The sequence below is a fragment of the Calliopsis andreniformis genome, chromosome 8 (assembly GCF_051401765.1).
Source record: "Calliopsis andreniformis isolate RMS-2024a chromosome 8, iyCalAndr_principal, whole genome shotgun sequence".
Taxonomy (NCBI): Eukaryota; Metazoa; Arthropoda; class Insecta; order Hymenoptera; family Andrenidae; genus Calliopsis; species Calliopsis andreniformis.
The window spans coordinates 6,948,124-6,964,052 of NC_135069.1; the positions used below are offsets into that span (position 1 = coordinate 6,948,124).

The window sequence follows — 15,929 nt, forward strand, 5'->3', positions numbered from 1 at the left end:
AAGTTTGTCCATCAAGGGGAAGGATCAAACTATATTCTCCTTTTTTTTCAGATTTTTAAAATCGCGCATCATTTTAAAAACCTGCATTTGCTTAAAATAATTGCAAAAAAGATGATTAAAAAACAAGTTTTTTTAAATGAAATAATTTTTTTTACAAACTTCAATGTTTTCTCTATAATCACCGTAAAGCTCATCTCCATCTGCTTACTAGTTCAATAGCTATAATTTTTTAAAAAAAAGGTAGCACTTAACTTCAAACAGCTGTAAAATCGACAATTTTCAAAATTTTGAAAAATCCTTTAGGGTACGTTTAAATATCGTTAAAGACTACAACATATTCAAATTTGAGCAAATTACAAGAACTTGCTCCGAAACGTGCCCGATTTCGCGTGGAATGACCCATACGGCTACACAAGCATTAGAGAGGATAATCCTAGGCGAAATCACATCTTCTCTAACATGTTCCCCTGTCCCCGTGGAGCTTGTTGAGCTTAGCTTGATCGCCATGTGACGAGCTGACACAGCATTGTAGACAACCGACCAAACACGGACGTTTCCCTTTCGCGCGATGCACGATATTCTCATTATCGGAACGCCGAGAGACACAGATAGTGGACAGCAGATAACGTGATACGTTGCATCGCGTTCCATGGAGGCGCGATATCCGTGGCGGTGAGTGGTTTCACCTTCTCCTCGGCATGATAGCCGGAGCTTCGGGACGCCTAGACGCCCGCGGCATCAGAAACCAGGGAGCAGTGCTTTGCTTCTTATGAGTCACAGACTACGGACACTTTCGTTGATTAATATTAGATCGTTTGAACCATTCGAGGCATTTGGTCAAACGAAGCTGAACTTGAAGAATCGAGGACCGAAATTTCTATTCACTGATAATGTGATTAGAATTTTTTATCTTATCCTTTCATTTTGATTTTTCAGTATTGATCATTTTGCATTTCGTATTAGTAACACAGAATTCCATTTTTGTTATGTAAAAATATACTGTTGAGTGCAAGTACGGGCTTAGTACCAAACTAGAGTTTAGAGAAAAGTGTCCCTAAGAGCTATGAAATTAAACATTCCTGAAATCTAGAGGAAATATTTTGAAATTTTCTAATCTTTAACAAAATTTTGAAATCCTTCTCCTTTAAATTTTCATGAATTAATAAAAATAGTTTCAGCTGTGGCCATCTCAGGCCATTCTTGCATCCAATACGATCAACTGTAAACTTTTTTGCAGATCCCAGTGGAGAAACGATTAACAAAACCATCACCTGTGCTGAACCTTCGGGCACAAAAGAATGAGGTTGAGGTGAAAGGTATGAGAAGATCACATCTGAGGGATGCAGTAGCAATGTGTGATTTTCTTGCTTACATGGAAGAACAGTATGATCTGAATCCAGAGGGTTGGGACGAAATGCAAGTAGCCAGAGTGGCGAACGAGTTTCGTTACGAGCAAGATAACAATAAAGGCATCTCCTTTCCAACGATTGCTGGATATGGGCCGCATGCTGCTATTCCTCATTATGAGCCTAACAATCTCACGAACCTTCAAATAGGGAAAACATCTACCTTGGTGGTTGATTCAGGAGGACAGTACTTGGGTAATTTATTCTTTAATATTAACACGTTTTTTTAAAGACTTTTTATTAGAAAAACTATACGATACATTGTTTTCAGTCTTTCTGTATATTTTTATTATATGTTCAAGTAGTTATAATATCTTTTTGGGGAACATTCTATTACACATTTCGATTATACCTCTCCTCAACCATCATGTCCCTTTTTTCGCTGGTTGGTATAATTTAAAAAAAAACTGTACAATCAATTAATTTAAAATTTTTACTGTATATTAAGAAAATATTCCTCTATCATTTGACGAAGGAAAAAATTGATACATTTTATTTTTTTGTTGCAAAAAATTGTGCCATTTCCAATTCCTCCTCTTAAAATGTACTTCAGTGTCTCGTGATCCACACGTGGGTCATAGATTTCTTAAAATTGCATCGAATTTGCCTATATTTGTTCTTACTGTAAGTGGTGCGCATATGATACCCTGATAGATGGAACAACCGATGTAACAAGAACTCTGCATTTCGGTACACCGACAAAAGAGCACAAGAAGGCGTACACGAGGGTATTGATAGGGGCCATACAATTGTCCTCCCTAGTTTTTCCAAGTGGTCTGAAAGCCAGTCAATTGGACGTCGTTGCACGAGCACCATTGTGGAACATCGGTTACGATTATTTGCACGGAACTGGACACGGGATCGGGCACTTCCTGTCTGTCCATGAATGTTCGTATCATTCGTTACCACTTTTACGTCGTCGCGTAATTTTGACGTTTTTAATATAATAGTTGAATCGTTAAAAATTAATGTTAACTCTACTGTGCGTATCTCCAGCGCCGATTAGTGTCTCATATGTGCAAGAAGAAACAGCAGACAAAGAGTGCGGCCCAGTCGAGCTGAAGCCAGGGTTCTTCATGTCCAACGAACCTGGATATTACAAGGAAGGCGACTTTGGTGTGCGCTTAGAGAACATCCTCGAAATCGTGGAGGCAGAGAAATCGGTATATAGTGCGATTCAAATGATTCTACAGGGTGCTTCAGAAATAGATGGCTAAACTTTGGTATCATATTCTACTCTCCTTAAGGATGAGAAAAAGTCGTATAAAAATAAATCTGGAAACTCCTTTTCGAGATGCTGCATGTGACGGAATTCGAAATACATCAAAGCCTTTTGAACATCTTCGACAGTCTTTGAAACGTCGATGCCAAGCGTGTATTGCAGAAGAAATCATTTTCAGTCATTTCTTCAGGTAAGTTGCAAGACACAGGTATTTTTAAGATATTCTCTCACAAACAAAAAGTGCTTATATTTCGAAAAGGAAAAGTTTCTGGACCAATGTTCACATGACCTTTTGTCATCCTTAGGAAGAGTAGAATATGATACCAAAGAAGGCCACCTATTTTTAAAGCACTCTGTTTAGCTTCGGTAGTTTTTAATAAGGGTTTGTGTTTTCTTAGACAGGCGCAGAAACGTATCTGAAATTTAGAGACGTCACGCTAGTTCCCTACGAGCCAAAGTTGATAGACATTAGCATGTTGAACCCATCTCACGTGAGTCTCTAGCGTCTCGAAATTTATTTTTGTCAAATGTTTTACATAAAATATATAGTTTAATATGCTTATAGATACGATGGTTGAATAATTACAATCGACGAATTAGGAACGAGGTTGGCCCAGAATTAAAAAGGAGGCTCAGGATGAATGCTTTTGATTGGATGTTGAAGAAAACTGCAAGCATTCCGGAGCTGAGTCCGGTCGATGAAGGGTTGCTTTACGACCAATCTCACTCATCACGTTCTGCTTTTAAACACATCCACGTATTAATCTCAGTTATATTTATTTATCACATCCTGTCCAGTAAGTCTATCAAACCGGAAGATACATTTTCGATGAGAAACTCGATCTATTCTTACTGGATTTTTATATTTCAGATTTCTCAGATGTATGGAGTTAATTAAGAAGAAGCTTGTAGCGAGCTGCAGCCTATGATATTGTTAAGTTATTTATACAGAAAACAATTTTATCTCGTAAATTATAATTCGTAAATCTGTTTATATTGGATACCTATCCGTGATAGAATTACTAAAAATAAAATTTTATCCGTGATAAAGTGATAAAAGAAATAAAACTAGCAGATAAATGAAACTAATTGTGTCTAACAAAAATCTGAGATGACTGTAAAAGTTTTAAACGATTACGTTTTTGTAAATACATAAAAAAAGTATAGATATAAATATTGTATTTTACTTATTAGCAAATAACAAAACCAAACTAATTGACTATTTAAAAAGGAAATCCCATCTATTCCTAAAAAAAAATTAAAAATTAAAATACAATACTTCTACTAAAGAATTATAGAAACACAAAAGTATGTTAAACATGAAATATTTTATTTATCAAATATATCAGTAACATATACATATATATATTGAAGGAAATTGAATTAAATTAAACACATTTTGTACAATTTTTAACTAATTATTATTCACTTATTATTTAAATACCTATATTATTGTGCTATACAACATGTACAAACTAATTTTCTTCTACATTTGTTGACTTTTGGACTGTAGTTTCTTGCTGTGGGGCTTCCAAAAGTTTAGGCACTCTATAATATTCTATAATATTTGCTGAAACAATAGTAATATATATTTCATTACAATCTGCTAGTTTGAATTATGTTCCATTATAATTAAGAATTAATTAATCACAATATTATTAATATTTCTGAAGATGTATACTTACCTACTATTTCTTTATTTAACTTATAGTCATGTGCTATCCTTTCTACAGAATACTCAGTAGGATTTTCACGATGCTGAATAATAAAAGCCAAAGCCTCTTTCAACGTGCATTTACCAGGAGTAACTACATCCCCATTAGAGAAGTCTGACTCGTATGCAGAAGGCTGGCTTCTGTTTTGTGGCAAAGACCTAGTTGAAGATATTTCTTTTGGTTTACCCTAATAACACATAAAACATTATTTCCTGTTTTCTCCACATTAGCAAGTTATAATCTTCAAAAATTATAATTTGAGTAAAGTATACCTTTGGATCAGTAGATGTCACATAAACATTTTTCAAATGACTATCTAGTTTTATATTTTTCTTAGACAGGGTTTCCTTAATATCAGGATACACTAAGATAACAATCAAATAAGAATAAATGTTAGCAACTATTACTGCGAAACAAAAAAGACTTAGTAACTAAAAACAAACTTTTATCTACAAATTCTCTTTGCTTATTCGCTGAAGGGTACTGAGGTGCAGGAGCTGGTTTTTCCTTCGAAATAATTCGTTCTGTACGATGCTCGATATTAAACGAACGAATTGGTCGTAAAATACGAGAATATACTTTTCCCATTTTTTAAAACTTCTCTAGTACAAGGAAACAGTAGCGAGCCTGAAATAATCATAACTTAAAATTTCCCCTATTTCTTATTTTCTGAAATTAAACTTCTGTATACAATTTAAATCTTGCAAACATTGTATAAACATGGCATATATTTAAATTTAAATTATTAAAGAATAAAGTTCCGACAATCACGTTTACATTTAGGTTAAAATTTTACGGTTAGATGCCGGATTTCATGCTGCTTTAAATTTAACTATACGGTAATGCCAACCTAAAATACTTTTCCTAGATAAATAATATTAAATCATTTGATTAAACATTCAAATATCTGTTACACTAAATTGTTCATGAAATATTTATAATTTTAAGTTCGTTTATCTACTACATGTCTCATTTTATTACAAAAAACTACATATATACATAAACTAAACCTCTAACAGCTGACCACAACTTACTAAAACTTTGAAACATGATTACGTAATTTCTATTTTCTGTAATATTCTAAAAATAACAGGTTAAAAAATGTGTGAAAATAAAAATTCTTTTCGTATATTCTTTGTTCTGAAAACTCCTCGCTATTTTGTTTTCTTTTAAATTTCATAGTTTCGACATCTGAACCAGACTTAACCTCGAACCTGTTCCTAAAAGGCAAAGTTTTATGGGTTTATGAACGCAACCGCCCAATGTTGATGGAGGGAGTTTCAGAACGTTCTGTGAGCCAGTTGCAGATGGTTGCGAAGACGCGGTGAAAAGGCAGCCAGCGTACGTGTTAAACGATTCAATAATATTAGAGTAAAACGTGGTTATTTTCATGGGATATGTGAATGAAAAGCTAGAGGTCATTAATGGGATCGCTATTGCGAGGGTCTCTCATACGGAACGAAGTAATACGTGCTACGTGTTCAACAGCCTACGCGTAACCGCCAAAATTACGGACAGAAACGCCATCTTGTGCAGAGATGTTGACATTTTACTAAATCGAGGAAGAATTAATACATGATCGTTATTTATTCGAGTCCCTCGACTCGACCCGTGTATTTATGAATGCTAAAAAAATGCTAACTTTATGTATTTACTGACGCGTCGTCCAATTTTCTCGCTATAAGGTGATGATCATGTTGCTAACGGGAAACCGCGTTAACGAACCGTTCTGTTCGCTCTTGTGTTTAGATTTGTGTTTACAAACAGTACACCACAGGGTTTAACTTATTTTAATGAGACGATATTCTTTCTTTGCAGAGGTGTACGTAACAGAGATTCACGATGTTTTATGCACATTTCGTGTTGGCCAAAAAGGGGCCACTGGCCCGGATTTGGTTAGCCGCTCATTGGGACAAGAAATTGACAAAGGCCCATGTATTCGAAACGAATATTGAAAAATCGGTAGATGGTATACTGCAACCAAAGGTATTTATCATTCCTATATGTTTTCTTTTCTAACATTTCTTTCTGGTATCAAATATATTTGTATCCTTGTGATGTTAGGTTGGTGCACATGAGATTTTTTTCAATCTTTAAAAACATATTGTTCATAGGAAATTTGATACATTTCAAAATATTGTTTCTGCTTATTCTTCATTTCAAACTAACGCGATTAGTCTGTCTGAAATTTTAACATTCATATATGTATTACTTGTTCTACTGTGTTAGAAACATTCTATCACAATATTCATAAAAATATAACTATCATATGATTTTACATTTTTTGTTGTATTTTGTTAATACAGGTAAAAATGGCTTTAAGAACATCTGGGCACTTGTTGCTGGGTGTTGTACGTATATATTCTCGGAAGGCTAAATATCTGTTAGCCGACTGTAATGAAGCCTTTGTAAAAATAAAAATGGCCTTTAGGCCAGGTATGGTAGATCTGCCAGAGGAACACAGAGAAGCTGCTGTTACAGCTATAACATTGCCAGAAGTGTTCCATGATTTCGACACAGCAATGCCTGAGTTGAAGTAAATATATTACAATTAGACTAGTTCTAAGTAATACTCACAATAGTTTTATGTACACAGAAATATTTTGTGTTACAAGTAACATAATTTAACAAAAATCTTCTGTTGCAGAGATGTTGATATCGAAGCACAATTTAGTTTAAATCAATCTAGAGCAGAAGAAATAACCATGAGGGAAGATTATGGTAGTTTAGCTTTAGTTACTCACGATCAAGGATTTGGTGACATGAGTTTTGATGCAGAGCCACCAGAATTATTAAGACACGCTGGTGCTGTTGAACCATCATTAGACCAAGTATGTTTTCGCTATTCGTAAATTAGCTTCAATTGCAGTAATAATTAATTGTGCATTCACTTTTAGACACATATGCTATTCACGGATGGCCCAGGAATTGAAGCAGCTTTAGAGCAAAAAGAAAAAGAGCCAGTTCCAGGACCATCGGTAACAGCGCAAGCTATGGACATAGATATGCCTATTAGGGACGATGGTTTTGGTGGCCATCTCGGTCAAGATATCATATGTAAGAAATATGAATTTACCTCATTTCGTCATTTGAAATATATTTTTATAGAGAAATTCTGTTATAAAGTTATTCATTTTTCGGTTCTCTAGCTGGCGGTTTATTCGAGGGTGGTTTATTTGATGAAGCCCCAATGGGTGAAGTGCCTGTACCTGAAGTTAGCGCAGTAACAGAGCCTCAGGAACCAGGTGCAGTTCCAGGAGCTGCACCTTCTGTACACGATGAATCCGAAGAAGAAATGGGAGATCGTTTCGGTGGACCTCCATCTCCCATGGGAGGAGTTAGGTAATGTCATTTCACTTGATAAATACTATTGAAAGAGTAATCATTGTTATCTTTACTAAACACATGTATTTCCCATATAGTTCTGATGAATCCAGACCTGTATCCCCCGCCGCAGTTGGAGAAGAAATTGAAGGAAGAATAAGCGTTGCGAGTCGTCGTTTCACCCCTGCACCCCCGACCATTCCCGAAGAACGCCCCATGGAAGCTGTAGAAGAAGCTCCACCATTACAAGATCAAACCACATTGTTACACGATGAAGAGGAAAGTTTCGCTCTCGCGCCGGTTGATGCGTCTGCTTTAAAAGGTTCATATTGTTTTATCAAATAATACCATCGTATTTAAATTATATTGCCACTTACCAGGACGAAGTAATACAATAATACTAATAATTACATTTCAGGATTCACAAAAGCAAAGCGTAAACGCAAGCTCATTGTTGACGAAGTAAAAAATATTTCTGGTGAAGAAATGAAAGCACAATTGTCAGACACTAGTGATATCGTAACTACGTTAGATTTGGCACCTCCTACAAAGAGGTTAATGCACTGGAAAGAAACTGGTGGAGTTGAGAAGTTATTTGCTTTACCAGGAAGGCCAATTCCAGCACGCGTGTTGTTCAAGGTTGTGTTCTTATGAATATAATTGTATATACTCTCAATCACATTTACACGATGTCTAATATGCCACATATTGATGAAATAGAATTATCAACGACACCTGACAAGCAAGTCCTACGATCACGAAGACTTTGGACGTTTAGTGGGCGAAGAGGAAGGTATGCCTTTGGAACAAATGAGAGAACCTGCGGAACCAGATTCGTTTGAACCCAGCATACTCAGTAAACGTATGGCTAGAAAACGAAAGGCACCATTGGAAGAAGAAGTGCGTTACACGCTAATAAATATTAGTCTCAAATTTTTATTTCATTTCTAAGGTACTATGTTTGCGTCTTCAGGTAAGGCCACCACCTCCAACACCAATGGAAATCGCCTCCGAAGCTGTCGAAGTTCCAAGTATAGTTCCCCAACCACCTATTGCTGCTCCAGAATCGCCAATCCCTCCTGAAGTATCCTTACCAGCGGAACCATCAGTGTCTGAAATCAGCGCAATAGTACCTCCCGTTGAAGAAGCAGAAATGGTTCCTCAAGTTCCTGAAGCGTCTTTAATTGCCCCTGAAATTCCCGAAATTCCTACAACCGAAACCCTTGTTGCACCTGAAGAACCAGTTGCCCCACCAGCCCCAGTGGAACCAGAAATCAGTGTAGCGCCACCCGCTGAGATGCCACAAATGGAAAATATGGGCTATGATCAGGTTGGTTTTCCATATCAGTTTTTAAACGTATATAATACACAAGGTGTAACAAATGTAGGTTTCGATAAATTTCGAAGGGGTGATACAAGATCCAAATTGGGACACAAAATGTCCTATAACATAGTGTCTTTGTTTTGCAAAGGGTTACTGACTTCGATTAATAATAATAATTTCATAAAGTTAACGTACTGATACTTAACCTCTTCACCTGCAATCTTGTTTTCGTAATCGTCACTTTCCCTGCCGATTTCGCTGTAATTCTAAAGATGCGTTGAAAAGCAGAAATAGAGCGAAGAAGTGTTAATATATTTTGTTATATCTCTTACGATTTAACTTTGATAAAGCTTTAAAAATCTGAGACATTTATAGGAAATAGATCGCGAATTTTTAAATAATTAACCTTCGCGTCATAGGCACAAGCTCCAGTACCATACATGGGATATGACGAACAACCTCCACCACCTGTTACACCTGCTGTGTCCGAAAGAGGACCAGCTACCCCATGGAATCACGAAGATTATGAATTCCCTCCATCTGTTGGACCTGTTCGTATACCATATATTTTATTTGAAAGTTTAATGGATTCAGGCAGGAAAATCTTCAACTTTCTCTTTCTTTTATGCAGCAAGAGGAACAACAGGTAGATGAAACTTACGAACAGTTCGAGGAACGAGTTCTTAACAAGAGAGCAGCGCACATGTACCATGTTATCAAAAGCAAACTGGATACCAAAGAGAAGTTGACGTTAGCGGAAATGGCATATAAAAATAATCGCAAACAGGTTTGTATTATAAAATACAATGTGCCATACGTGTAAGTAAATATATGTATATATATCTGTATTAATTATTTTTTCAGGTTGCACAGAAATTCTATACGTTATTAGTTCTTAAAAAATTTCAAGTATTAGAACTTCATCAAGAGTACCCCTATGCCGAGATTGTAGTAAAAAAAGGACCAAAATTCGAGAATCCTGCATTATAAAAGTATTAGGTAATTCTTACCTTATATTTACTATTAAAAATGATCAAAAACAAAGAAAGAGAAGGATTGTGATTATTTTCATTTATACAGAAAGAAAGGTATTTATCTAATATCTTCTGATAGATGATGTTGTAAAATAATATGTAAAACTACTGTCAGAAACTTTGGATATCTATTAAGATATGAAAGCTTTTGTAAATCATGTTTTAAACTTCCACTTCAGGAATGTATACGTTTTGTATAAAATCAAGGAAAGATTATTTTGGACCTTATGCACATCGTAACGATATAAAAAAATTTGAAATTTAAAAATTTGCTATAAAAAGTACACATTTTTTCACTTCAACGCGAAGAAAGAATAAATTGACTTCATTAAATTTATTATCAATACTAACAGGGTTTGTATATAATATATTAATATGTAGTAAAACCATATTTTATATTTTACTATTTACAAATAACTTTTTGAGTCCGCGCTGCAGAATGGTCCAAAATTATTAATAATCTTATAAAATAATTTATGAAATTTAGTGAGAAAAAAATTCTGTTACAAATTTCATAAAGTGAGATATTATATATGGTTGAAACCTATTTTTAAATTTAAAAAGATTGGACATATACTGATTTCCTTATTAGAGTACTTACGCATTGATTGCTGTTGTAAACAATTATTAATGGAAGAATTAAGAGAATATTTTATGGATTATGCTTTTACGTATTAAACTTTTACTTTAGGAATATTGGGACTACAAATGTTTTAATTTTTGTGAACACTTGATATGATTACACAAACTGCTGGAATTTTAAATTCCATCGCAATAAGTAACATTGCGAGTAACATTCCAAAGAGTATTGTTTCGACTGTATCATTTCCGTTCTTAACGTTTCAATTCTTCTCTTATAATTTTTTCATCATACCTTTAAAAAATCTATGGATCATGTAAAAAAAATAAAAAATTGTTTGAACACACTACTTTCTGAAAGAAAATAGTGTTATTTTCTTTCTGAACGAAAACTACTTTCTGAAAGAAAATAGTGTTATGGTTAGTACTTTAATTAGTCCGACCATAAAAACTGTTCAATAATTTATTGTTATATATGTATGCCTGTCTCATGGGATACGAGGATGTTAAATCGTATTTAATATAAAAAATACTATATTTTATCAAACTGACGTGTCAGAAATTTCTCAAAAGCAATCATACTGCATTGTAAATATACATGCACAGTAAACATATATGCTATCATTACGCGCGTATGCCTATTTAAAGGCGCAACACACAGAAATCGACTGCTATAACATGTTTTAAATGCCTGATTGTAAATAGTCTCATCATTCATTAATTAATACACATACTGTTTATAAAATAAAAAAAGATTCCTGAGATATTCATTTTAAAATTCGAAAACCCTAAAGTACATATCACATAATACTTAAAAATGTTAATCCATTATTTTCCATTAATAAACTGTTACATACGCTATATGTACCAAGATTTATGACGTTAATTACAAAGAAAAAGTATCACAATTAGTTTTAAATATATTTTTTTTAGTTATCTGCACGGTGTGTATGACATACGTGTATTAAAGATATTATGTTTAATATATTAGCTATCTTTTTCAAGACACGATTTATTGTGTTAATGTTTTGTAGTACCGCATATTATAATTATTTAATTTATGATTACTTCCTATTTAGGCGTATTTTTCACGAAATTAATAATGTACGTTATAAGATTAAATACGATGTCAGTGACGAATGCCATTAAATTAATACCATGCCTTTATTTCAGTTAACCCATTAGGGCTCAGTTGCATAAACGTATAATTTCATTCTCAATTTTTTATAGTGAATGTATGTTAGTGAATTCCATTTTTATGTAGCTGTTATGAGACTTTTTTGTGAATCTTTTTCATTCAATCTCAGCAATATAATAAAGAAGGTTTATTGAATGATGTAGGGCATATACATTTACATTCGTCTATAATGTTGCTTTTACGCAACTTTAGGCCCTTAATAGGTTAACACCTTTTGCTGTAGTGTAGACCCAGCTTAAAGCAGCGATGATCAAAAAAAGTGCCCGAGAGCTTCATAATGCCCAAATTCGCCCGCGAGAGGACTCGTCTGTGTCGGCTCCCCACTCCTCGAGGAACAGCTTTAAAGTTTAGGGTAGTTTCGACTTTCGACTGTTCCTCATTCCTCGAGTAACAGCCTTAGAGTTTAGAGTGCTTTCGACGACTCCCACTCTGCTAACGAAGTCAGCCTTAAAAACCCTCGCGCCCGCGTCAGAAGTATATGAGCATCGCTGCTCTAAAGGTATTTCAGTCGGTGGCGAACAGAACGCTATTAACATTTTCCTGGTGAGAGTGCGCGAGTTAAATTCAATTTACCATATAACTTAATAAGTGTTCATCGCCTAGGAGGAATTGTTTTGGGACATAAAACTGTAGACAACTATTTTGGTATGTAAAAGCTTTATTCTATTTGTTATCAGCAAAATTCATTTTTAAGAAGCATAAACCGTAATACAAACGTAATGTACCAACATTAATGTGTGAATTTCTTAAATCGTAACATTTCGTTTATCGCTAAATTATGAAAGAGCTATTCATAGTTAAGAATAATTTAAAAATTTATTCAATCGTGAAATGTAGTCGAAATGGAAACATGCGATTTAATGTTATTCTTCGAGTTCACCATCCTCCATCGCACTGCGGTACGATTTGTCTTTCGAGCGATCTGGATCCAGTTTGATCATATCATCGATTCTAAGGATAGTTATCGCTGCTTCTGTCGCGAATTTTAGAGATTTTATTTTTGAGATTGCTGGCTCTAACACACCAGCTTTCTTGTTATCTTTAATGGTACCCTCGAGTAAATCTAGACCAACCCTATAAAATAATGTTATTTATAAACAATGCTTTCTTTTTAAATATAAAAGCTTGTAGTATTCATACACTTTATAAATACATTACCATTTCAGATCCGCAAGATCTGCTTTTGTTTGACTGGAATTATGGTAAGCTCTCAGTTTAGCCACAAGATCAGTAGCATCTTGCGCCGCATTTACCGCCAATGTTTTCGGTATGACTAATAGAGATTTCGCAAATTCACCAATAGCTAGTTGCTCTCGGGAACTCTGAAAAGTACAAGTATATTTTAATACAATATCATACTTTAATAATCCGTATCGATATAACAAAATTAACTCACCAATGATGTGGCAAAGTTTTCTAAGTATATTGAAAGAGCTGCTTCAACGCAGCCTCCACCTGCAACAACACTTTTGCTTTCTAAAACTCGTTTTACAGCGCACAAAGCATCATGTACGGATCGTTCCATTTCATCGCAGTAATAATCATTCGGACCACGTAAAATAAGAGAACTCGCTGTCCTTGCTTTGGGTCTGTTCAAAACAGTAATTTTCTTTCAATTATTTCAATTCGTTATTTATCAGAAGATATTGATAACAAACACGTACGATTTAATAAGAATGAGTTCATCGTCGCACACCATTTCTTGTACTACTTCAGCAGCCTCTCCAAGAAAACTAGAATCAAAACTTTCCTCTCCTTCCATATTGGTCAGAGAGGTTAGAAATTGTGCACCTGTGGCTTTAGCAATTCTTTTCAAGTCTGCCTTTTTGCATCTGCGGACTGCCATTGCTTTAGCTTCTGTGAAATACTGTAAATATAAATGTTACACAAAACTTGACGTGTTTATTGTAAAACGAAGTGATTTTAATTTTGTAACTGCAATATACCTTCAAACAAAGGTCATCGATTCCGCCCGATACAAGGATAACGTTAGCGCCTGCTAAGAGAATCTTTTGAATACGCTCTTTTGTAATGTCTGCCTCTCGCTGACGTACTGCTTCCAATTTTTCAGGATCTGTGATCAGTACTTCGACGCCTAACTTCATTTTTGTTTTCTGCAAGGAGAAGTCCAGACACGCAATCTTCGCATTCGCCACTCTTTTTGGCATCGCCTGAGAGGCTACAATGCAATTCAGTGCGTAACCTGGGACTATTACAGATTCTCGAACGCTCTTGCCATGGGCTTTCAACACATTCACTGCTTTAATAGGATACAAGAACCCGCCTTTACCATCGTTGACTTTGATCGCGTTAGCAGCATCAACGACCATGTTTCCAAAGAAATCAGCATCACTAATCATAAATTAAGGAAGCAATAGTGACAGTGTTGGAGACTCATTATTTTATAACATAATAATTTTTTGCAGAAAAGGATACGCTCCAATGATTTTACTGGACATAGAAGTTTTTGCTACATTGACCAAGCAGTCCCGTCCAAGTTCATCAACGCTAACTGTTAGGTGTTCTTGGATATATTTGCAGGCCTCTCTGAAATTTAGATAAGGATTAAGTATTTAAAAAATTACCCAATTTCTTATACTTCATATGATAAATTTGACATTATTTCTAATAATATTTACTTGCAAGCTAGTCTGTAACCACTAATTACAGAAGTTGGATGAATTTTTTGCTTCACAAGTTCATCAGCATTTTTCAATAATTCTGCTGCAATTATCACCTGTTTTAACAAAGTGAGTTTATTTTCAATATTCCAAATATATCTTGTAAAAATTAATGTCAAATGTGTTAAAGATAACATACAACTGATGTAGTTCCATCCCCAACTTCGTCATCCTGCAACTGTGCTAATTCTACTAAAACCCTTGCAGCTGGATGTTCAACTTCAAGCAAACGCAAGATAGTAGCTCCATCATTAGTTACAGTAACATCCTACAATGTTGTTTTAAATGTAAGAATTCCATATTCATTACACATAATATATTAATAAACTCTTCCCTAAAAATACATACTCCAATATCATCCACAAGCATTTTATCCAAACCAACAGGGCCCAAAGAACTCTTTACTATGTTGGCAATTGCACAAGCAGCCATAACTACAAAAAAGGTATGTTTAAAATAAAATTACATTTACATTCCTAATTCTATAATACTTTATTCTAGAGTTAATTCTTCTTTAAAAATTTATTTCAATTGCTATAAATTCCTTGGTAGAAAATATTTCCTTTGTCTAATATCATTTATTTATATCAATGTAGCTACCATTGTTAAGTAACAACAAACAAAGTATAAAATAGATTTAAACTTCATTCGAGATAGCAGAGGAACTCCAGAAAATCTATAGTCTTCACTTTGTGGATGTTAAATTAAAATTTTGTGAATCACATTCGCCTATAGGCCGTGACACGAAATATCACATGTCTTGTAGTAGGATAAAAGTTATTTTCTTCATGAAGCTATAAATTATTTATCAATGTTTACATATATTCTAAATTTTGCGAAGTAGGACAAAAATTCAGTGTATGTGTTTTAGATGAATTTTGGCGCAAGCAAACGTTGTGCCTAATGACTGTGTATCATAACCAAATCTCTTCGCAGGGTAGCCTAACGTACCATTTTGTGTTCGTACAGGAGCCCCAGATTGTCGGGTGCCTCCAACAGCTAAAGGACTCGCCACCGTTGACATTTTGCAATACTTTCCTCCTTTTTCACGTTATATTACAGCTAAACAACAATCGTAACTTTTCAATTGCCGACAAAGCTGTATCTACGAAAAGATCCGCGTGCTACTAGTAATAAGAATAATGACGACAGCAACGACGCCTATTCTTATTTCCTTTTAGGGATAAGTTCGATACTGCTTTCTATTGGTCCATCGTATCGTAATCTCTATTTCGATTGGCTCAAACGTGAAGGCAAGAAAGTCCTGATTAGCTTCTAGAAAAATCGCTGCAGTATAATTGTGATATTTTGTATAAATAAATGGAACTGGGGAACGTCATTAAGTGGACGATCAATTTTACCAACTACTTTATGTGTGTGTATGTATGCTTATTAGACCATATATTTTAGTAGAAACGACGTATATGTGATGGGTGTGCATATATA

General features: G+C 34.7%; 4 protein-coding genes across 11 annotated transcripts in view; 2 read left to right on the forward strand and 2 right to left on the reverse strand.

The window, feature by feature from the left end:
* Positions 1–3,809, forward strand: part of LOC143182222 (xaa-Pro aminopeptidase 1) — a 39,180-nt gene extending 35,371 nt beyond the window's left edge. The window contains exons 9-14 of one of the 4 annotated variants that reach the window (XM_076383101.1): positions 1,238–1,601; positions 2,061–2,294; positions 2,403–2,569; positions 3,027–3,119; positions 3,194–3,425; positions 3,500–3,809. In XM_076383101.1, coding sequence (XP_076239216.1) covers positions 1,238–1,601; positions 2,061–2,294; positions 2,403–2,569; positions 3,027–3,119; positions 3,194–3,425; positions 3,500–3,522 — 1,113 coding nt within the window. In that variant the 3' untranslated portion in view covers positions 3,523–3,809. Of the gene's footprint in view, positions 1–1,237; positions 1,602–2,060; positions 2,295–2,402; positions 2,570–2,653; positions 2,809–3,026; positions 3,120–3,193; positions 3,426–3,499 lie in introns of those variants that run through there. The other 3 variants (XM_076383102.1, XR_013002407.1, XM_076383103.1) reach the window with 3 other exon arrangements.
* A 121-nt stretch (positions 3,810–3,930) lies between these two features.
* On the reverse strand, positions 3,931–5,294 carry LOC143182224 (NADH dehydrogenase [ubiquinone] 1 alpha subcomplex assembly factor 4). Of its 4 annotated transcripts, none has more exons than XM_076383108.1 (5): positions 5,194–5,294; positions 4,787–4,970; positions 4,616–4,707; positions 4,314–4,530; positions 3,931–4,198 (listed from the first exon to the last, which is right to left on the reverse strand). In XM_076383108.1, the coding sequence occupies exons 2-5, from the start codon at positions 4,929–4,931 to the stop codon at positions 4,104–4,106; spliced, it is 549 nt and encodes a 182-aa protein (XP_076239223.1). In that variant the 5' UTR covers positions 4,932–4,970; positions 5,194–5,294; the 3' UTR covers positions 3,931–4,103. The 4 variants fall into 4 exon arrangements, with proteins under 4 accessions (XP_076239223.1, XP_076239222.1, XP_076239224.1 ...); XM_076383107.1 differs by having other exon boundaries at positions 5,115–5,240; XM_076383109.1 differs by having other exon boundaries at positions 5,121–5,211.
* A 596-nt stretch (positions 5,295–5,890) lies between these two features.
* Vtd (RAD21 cohesin complex component verthandi) lies at positions 5,891–14,366 on the forward strand. 2 transcript variants are annotated; one of them, XR_013002427.1, is made up of 15 exons: positions 5,891–6,028; positions 6,162–6,329; positions 6,650–6,879; positions 6,991–7,174; positions 7,241–7,400; positions 7,493–7,685; positions 7,766–7,989; positions 8,086–8,306; positions 8,388–8,567; positions 8,641–8,997; positions 9,411–9,542; positions 9,623–9,778; positions 9,856–9,990; positions 13,874–13,996; positions 14,229–14,366. XR_013002427.1 is itself a non-coding variant. In XM_076383313.1 (14 exons), exons 2-13 carry the CDS (start codon positions 6,186–6,188, stop codon positions 9,979–9,981), a joined length of 2,307 nt encoding a protein of 768 aa, XP_076239428.1. In that variant the 5' UTR covers positions 5,891–6,028; positions 6,162–6,185; the 3' UTR covers positions 9,982–9,990; positions 13,874–14,027. The 2 variants fall into 2 exon arrangements, 1 of the variants encoding a protein (XP_076239428.1); XM_076383313.1 differs by lacking the exon at positions 14,229–14,366 and having other exon boundaries at positions 13,874–14,027.
* Cct1 (chaperonin containing TCP1 subunit 1) lies at positions 12,448–15,590 on the reverse strand. The gene is made up of 10 exons (XM_076383314.1): positions 15,435–15,590; positions 14,832–14,917; positions 14,623–14,751; positions 14,442–14,539; positions 14,239–14,349; positions 13,749–14,154; positions 13,467–13,669; positions 13,199–13,391; positions 12,961–13,124; positions 12,448–12,876 (listed from the first exon to the last, which is right to left on the reverse strand). Exons 1-10 carry the CDS (start codon positions 15,505–15,507, stop codon positions 12,666–12,668), a joined length of 1,674 nt encoding a protein of 557 aa, XP_076239429.1. The 5' UTR covers positions 15,508–15,590; the 3' UTR covers positions 12,448–12,665.
* Positions 15,591–15,929: the final 339 nt, after the last annotated feature.